Source organism: Pinus tabuliformis, chromosome 3_1 (genome assembly GCF_031772625.1).
Source record: "Pinus tabuliformis cultivar Carrire ecotype Pingquan chromosome 3_1, CPIR1, whole genome shotgun sequence".
Classification (NCBI taxonomy): domain Eukaryota; kingdom Viridiplantae; phylum Streptophyta; class Pinopsida; order Pinales; family Pinaceae; genus Pinus; species Pinus tabuliformis.
Genome location: NC_142301.1, coordinates 982,262,046 through 982,269,545, shown reverse-complemented (window position 1 = coordinate 982,269,545; position 7,500 = coordinate 982,262,046). Strand labels below are relative to the sequence as shown.

The 7,500-nt window shown below is 41.4% G+C and overlaps 1 protein-coding gene across 1 annotated transcript; it reads left to right on the top strand.

The window, feature by feature from the left end:
* The first annotated feature begins 289 nt into the window (after positions 1 to 289).
* On the top strand, positions 290 to 682 carry LOC149191129 (uncharacterized). The gene has a single exon (XM_089410675.1). The coding sequence runs from the start codon at positions 290 to 292 to the stop codon at positions 680 to 682; it is 393 nt and encodes a 130-aa protein (XP_089266801.1).
* The last annotated feature ends 6,818 nt before the right edge of the window (positions 683 to 7,500 follow it).

Below are 7,500 nucleotides of genomic sequence, written 5' to 3'. Positions count from 1 at the left end.
TGGAGGCCACTTTAAGATGTATACCGATCACTCAGCATTAAAATACCTAGTGAACAAGCCTATGTTGGGGGGGCGCATTTGTCAATGGTTGCTCTTATTTCAGGAATATGACTTTGAGGTCGTCGTAAAGTCGGGACGCCTCAACGCAATCCCAGATCACCTGTCCCGAATTGAGACCAGCGAAGAACCCACAAATTTAGAGGATAGACTCCCGGATGCCCAACTATATGCGATACATGTCGCGGATGGCCATTTTGAGGATATCATCAATTTCTTAACTACAAGAACCATGCCACAGGGATATTCTGTTCAACAGAAGAAAGAATTAGTGATACGCGCTGCAGCCTTCACTGTGATTCCAGGACATCTCCAAAAAATGGGCAACGATGAGATATTCCGTCGGTATGTCTCGGAGTTCGAGCAAGGACGGATCCTGGTAGAAGCACATGTAGGGGTTGCTGACGGAAATTATGCGGGTCACGCCACAACCCAGAAGATTCTTAGCGCAGGATTATGGTGGCCCACTTTGCATCAGGATTCGAAAGCTCATTGTCGGGCCTGCGACATATGTCAACGGATGGGAAAACCCTCGCGGAGGGATGAAATGTCGCTCCAACCACAGATGACGCTACAGCCATTCAAGAAGTGGGAAATTGACTTTGTGGGACCCATCGAACCATGAGGGAAGACAGGTGCGTGGTATATCATCACCGCGACCAAATATTTGACCTGATGGGCAGAGGCACAGCTGGTTAAGGACTGCACGGCTACGACAGCTGCAAAGTTTTTGTTCGAAAATGTACTCACAAGGTTTGGATGTCCCAAAATTCTCATGAGTGATCAGGGAATGCATTTCCTGAATGAAACAATTAGCGTGCTCACAGAGGAATTCCAGATTTATCACCAACAGAGTACGCCATACCACCCACAAGCAAATGGGACCATGGAAGCATTCAACAAAATCTTGGAGACCACATTGACCAAGGTTTGTAACATGCAGCGCAATGACTGGGACTTGTGCATCCCTGCTGTGCTATGGGCATACCGAACTATGTGCAAGAAGTTGACGGGCCAGACACCATTTCGGTTAGTCTATGGCAAAGAGGCCGTTATGCCTATGGAATATATTGTGCCTAGTCTGCGGATCGCGACAATCACAGGTATGGCAGACCGCGGGGCTTTGGAGGAATGGCTTGCGCAGCTAGAGGAACTGGAAGAGGAACGGTTTTTGGCTGGGTTCCATCAGCAAGTACAGAAATAGCACGAGAAAGCATGGCATGATCGCCATATCAAAGTGTGCACATTCAAGGAGAATGATTTAGTGCTGCTATACGATAGTAAATTTGAAAAATTCCCTAGCAAACTCCAAATGCATTGGTTGGGACCCTATGTGGTCAAGGAAGTTACCGATGGGGGCACGGTTTAGCTAGCTAAACTTAATGGAGACCCCTTCCCGGGCCGAGTGAATGGTAGTCGCCTGAAGCTCTACATGGGCGGGTTGGCTGCCTGACTAACTGTTCGAGGAACAGCCTCACCACTCCAACCAGTTGAAAGAGAGCGTGGGACGGTAAAGTAGTCTGGAGGAAGGCACTAGTACCTAACTACGCGTCAAGCTAGATCAACGATAAGTTCGCAGTTGCATGATCAGAAGTGCATTGATGCATGGCTACGGAAAAAGGTGACCGTTTCTGTCACTATTCATGACACGATGTCTGCATTATGGCAAAAGGGAGCGGGTAGCGGGAAATTAAGAACGGAAGTACGAGTCAGCTATTGCACAAGCCGCCACAGATTTTACACGAAGACACTAGAACAGGCGGGAATCAATGAATTTTAAATTTGTATGGCTTATAAATCACCGAGGGGCAATCACCAGATGACATACACTCCTAGAAAACATATTCTGGATATCGATATGGGGACGTTCATTCTCTCTGCATAAGGAGTACGCCCAAGGGTGGTGAGATGGCCGCTGAAGAAGTAGGACTCTCTAAGGAGTATGGTGTTGACAGCTGCGGGCATCCCGCAGATGGCAGCATCAAAGGTAGGGGATGTACCAGAAAAGGGGAGACACAAAGCAGAATTGGTCCAGATGTCGTCACCCCGCCCGAGGGTTAGCCGGTGAACTACAACAAAAAAGAGAAAGGATCGACAAATGGAGACCACAGGTAGATATGCAGATAATAAGTCGGCTCTGCTGTCTCTTCAAAATTGGGATCTTACGAACAGCAGCAAGGGTCTTGCAAAATTGCAACACAGGCTGCAGCAGACAGTGCGAAGAGAAGATACGAAGGTCAGAAGTGACTGCGGTGGTACCAAGGGGTCCCGTATGTGGCTTCCCCACTCACGCTAAAATCCTATAAGGGTGTGTCTTGTGTTAACTGAGTAGAGCAGAATGAGCATTATCGGTTGCAGGAAGTGGGAGAAACAACGAAGCCGAAGCCAGACGAAGCGTTGCAGGAGACAACCAAGGAGCAGCAAGACGATGAGCGTCACTCAAAGGGAGGCGAACTGTGAAACCAAGGCAGAGCGTCTCACTGTGGTAGTGAGTGACTTAGGACGAGTCATGATGATGGTGTTGGGGGACTATTGGGTAGCGGAGGTCCCGTGTAACGGTTTTGGGATAGAAAGCCTAGAAATTAGGATTAAATTATTGTAAAAACTCCGAAGTATGCGGAGCGCGAAATGTAAAAGGTCGAGTCAAAGGGTTGTCCACCCAAGAAATAATGTAAAATAATAGGAAGTAAGTCGGTCCGCAGACCATAGATAGGTATAAATAGAGCGTGGCTCTATGGGGGGAAGGCAGTTCTCTTTTGAGTATGATTTTGGAATTAGAGATGTAATGGGTGATTAAGGAGAGCATTCTGAAAGTGTCTATAAGTCCAAGTCGAGGGTTTGGGTAGAGGAAAGAGACTCTGTAGCTGTGTGTGTAGAGGCCTAAAATAGTCTGCAGCTATGTGCACGGACCCCTGTAGCTGAGTACGCAGGGCAGATCTGGATGTAGTGGTGGTAAAGTGGAAATAAAGATAAGTTTCTTCTGAATTTCTATGGTAAATCTGAATTATCGTGAATCTTCTTTTGTATGGTTCATGTAACTGTTTTGATTTATGCGCATTACCAAGTACTTGTGAATTTGGGTTTGATCTTAACCTGCGAACTAGATAACTGTGATACATGTTTGCTTAAAGACCTCTCTAAGTAGATCTGGGTTATAATACTTAATCAAATAAATTAGATCTATAATCAGCACGGTAAGAGAAAGCTAAGGTTATCTGGATCAGCGCTGATCTAGCGCAACGTGAGGTTGAAGGACGGCCCGCGAACCCCTCAGACCACATCTAGACATCCCAAGGGTGCGGAAACCTGGTTCCAACACCCTCCCTTGATATCTCGGGTGAGACCTCAGTCCGGGCTTCGAAGGGCTGTTGCCAAAAGGGCCGGTAGCTGCGGGATTTGCTTGACTAAATAATTCTTCCGAACCTAGGTCAGGCCCATATAAGCCAACACACACATATAATGGATGTATATATGGAATAATATGATTAGTCGAAGGCAGTGACATGTGGCAAACTAGAGGACGATGGCATGGTAGCAGGGTGATGATGTGACATTGCTATGTAACACCTCTAACTAGGACATTGAGGAGGCAGATACGGATGGAAAGTGAAATGACATGTGGTGTCTTGTGACAAGATCAAAGAAGATAACATGGTAGGAAATGATGACATTGAAAGTGATGATGATGTGGCATGATGAGGATGACATGGAATCCTACCATGATGCAACATGGAATGTCGATGTGGCATTTTTAGTTGGCTAATAAAGGCAAGTCTTGGTGACACGGGGCCCACATAGAATGTACCTCGTGGAAAGTATGATGCCATAGTGACATCAACACTCGGTTAGCTAGATTTTTTAAATTTTCGCCCATTCTCCTGAATAGGACTCCCATAGTGTATATATTACGACATGGATTGTGACTTATTGCCATGGGATGTGTGCAGAGAATCAAGTGAAGGCATGGCCTTCATGACTAATCTACGGAATTGTAGCTCAATGATTGCAAGGTCAAATCTCTGTAGAGCTCTATGGTCTAACATGGAGAATGAGAAATTTGTTTGATTGGTTGGTTGGTTTGGCCCTGGTTCATAGCAATAAAAATATTTTTGATATGAAATGGAGTGAGAAGTTCATTTGATTAGGTGTTCATTTGGATGATTGGTTTGACATTGATTCATGGAAAAATAAATATCTTTGATCCAACATGGAGTGAGTAGTTCAATTGATTGGTTTTTTGGTATGACCCTAGTTCATGGAAAAACAAATATTTTGATCTGATGAAGAGTCAGAAGTTATTTTGATTGGTTTTTAATTTGGTTGATTTGTCCAAACTTGGTTCATGTTAAAAAAATATTTTGATCAGATGTGGAGTGAGGAGTTCATTTGATTAGTTATTCATTTGGTTGATTGGTCTAACCCTAGTTCATGTAAAAACAAATATGTTGATCTAATGTGGAGTGAGTAGTTGTTATGAAACCAGCTCACAAAAGGATAGAAAAGATAGATCAACAGTTTTAAAAATCAGCCTCTTCGAGGGGGAAACCTCCTTTACATTACACAAATGAACAATTCTTGGGTGATACAAATGATAAGACCTTCTTTCTTTATATAGGAGTCTAAGGGGTCCCAATACAATCAGAGCCTACATAACAATAATATTGTAGGGGCACAACAATAACAATTGTGGGCTTCCATGGGGCATAATAATAATAATAACATGGGGACTATATGGGAACAATAATACAATAAGGGGGTTGCATTAATAACAATAAGGGGTTACACTAGTAGTATAGGGACCTAACATGCCCCTCTCCTTAAAAAAGTGTTGTCCTCAACGTTTGAGTAGCTCAATATGCTTATGTATAAAGTTCTCATCCTCCCATGTGGAATCTTCAGTGGGTAAGTTCTTCCACTTAATGAGATACTCTAAAATTGATTGATTATGTGGCCGTCAATTTCTTTTTTTTGTGATTTCTTCCATTTTCATTATGATTTTTCCTTCCTCGTCAAGTTCTGGAAATATTGTTTAACCTGGGATCTTCTCACCTATAACCTTATTTAAGCATGAAACATGGAAAACTGGGTGCACTCGGGAAGATGCAGGAAGCTCCAATTTGTATACCATAGTACCAATTTTTTGTAACACCTTGTACAAACCATAATACTTTGGTGATAATTTATTATCCTTCTTATCTTGCTTGAGGGACATTTGTTTGTATGGTTGTAGTCGTAGAAATACTTAGTCACCTACATCAAAACTTCTTTCACTATGATGTTTATCTACCTGTTGTTTCATTATATTATGCACCAAAGTGAGGTTATCCTTTAAGAGTTTGAGAACTTGTTGTTGATGCTCAATGTGATCTTCCACTACTTGAACCTTAGAATTTTCTTTTAAACATGATGTGATGGACAGTGGATGATATCCTTAAAGTTCCATAAATGGGGTCATTTTTGTTGTAGTATGGAAGGAAGTGTTATACCACCATTCAGCCAGAGACAACCACTTGACCCATTGTGTCAGTTTATCATATACAAAGCAACAAAGATATCCTTCCAAACATTTGTTCACTGTCTCAGTTTTCCCATTAGATTGAGGATGATAATATGAGCTATGAGCTAACTGAGTACCCAAATATTCCACCTCTTGTACTCCAAAGAAACATTTGGATGTTTTTTCATATAATTGTTTCTCCTCCAATAGTTTGAGCACCTTGTCGACATGTTGAACATGATCCTTCCAAGACTTGTTGTAGATTAGTATATCATCAAAAAATACTAACACAAATTTTCGAAGGAAGGGTTTGGAAATGGAACTCATCAAACCTTGAAATGTAAAAGGTGCATTGGTAAGGCCAAAAGGCATGACCAAAAATTCATAATGACCCTCATGAGTTCTAAATGTTGTTTTTGGAATGTCTTTAGTCTTCATTCTGATTTGATGATATCCTGAACGAAGTTCCAACTTGGTGAAGTAAATTTCTCCATGTAGTTCATCCAATAATTCATCAACGACAGGAATGGGAAATTTATCTTTAATAGTAACCTTTTTGAGCTCCCTATAATACGAACACATGCACCATGATCCATCCTCCTTGTGTACCAATACTACTGGAGCAGAAAAAGAACTTTGACTAGGTTGAATTATACCAACCTCTAGCATTTCTGCAACCATACGTTCAATTTAACTCTTTTGGGCATATGGATATTTGTAAGGCCTGATGTTTGGGGGAACACTTCCTGGAATCAAATGAATAGCATGATCACGATCATGAATAGGTGGGAGGCATTTGGGGGTCTCAAAGACCTTGTAATGATTGTCCAAGACTTTTTGGAGATCTGGAGAAATAGATGATTTCGATGTGGGAACCTCTAGCGAACATCATTGTGCAATTACGCCTCGTTGTTCTTTCTTTATAAGCTTTGTCATTCCGTTAGAGATGATTACCTTTCCCAGTTTCCCTACAATACCCCTTAATTCAACTTCCTTTCCTTCCGAACAAAATTTCATCAAAATTTCTTGAAAATTAAAAGCTATTGTACCTAAGGATTGTAGCCATTGGACTCCTAGTACAACATCAGCAACACCCATTGGAATGGAAATCAATGGGATATTTAATACATATTATCCCATGGATAGCCTGATATTATGGCATTTTCTAGAGCAATTTATGATTCCTCCACTTGAAATCATCACTTCACACTCTGGTGCTAGATATGGGAAGCAATTCAATTCCTTGGCTATCTTAAAATGAATAAAATTATGGGTACTACTTGAATCAATCAACACTATTACCTTTTTCTTCTTGATATGTCCTTCTATCTTGATAGTTTGAGGAGTGGTAATTCCAGCTAATGCATTACAAGATATGGACGGATTCATTTCTTCTTTCTCTAGGGTTTGTTCTTGGTGTATATCCTCTTCTTTTGAAGCTCCATGTTCCTTTTCTTCCTCCTCTTCACAATCTATGTAAAATAATTTCTTCTCAGCACACTTATGACCTTTAGTGTATTTTCTATCACCACTGTAACAAAGCCCTTTTGCTCTTTTTTCTTCCAATTGTTGTGGTGTAAACCTTGTAGGTTGTGGAAGGCTAGGAGAAACAACACTTCCATATTTATATTTGTGAGTGGTAGGCTTCCTTGTTGCCATAATTTTACTTTCCATTTTTCTTGTCAACCTGAATTCCTTCTCCAATGAATCAGGTTCCCAAAGGTGAACCTTATGTTGGATGTTATCTTTTAAAGTCCCTAATAACACATCAATCCTATGCTCCTTTGGAATATATTTTACCCATATATTCAAATTTTGGAAGTCCTCAATGTGCTCCATCATTGAACCCTTTTGTTTGATATTTATCAATTGGCTAAAAAACATGTTTCTTTTTGTATCCTCATAATGTGCTATAATTTCTTCCGTAAAAATTGCCCAAGTGACAA

Coding starts and splice junctions, on each gene's coding strand:
- LOC149191129 (XM_089410675.1), top strand. CDS start 290: ATGCCACAGGGATATTCTGTTCAACAGAAGAAAGAATTAGTGATACGC.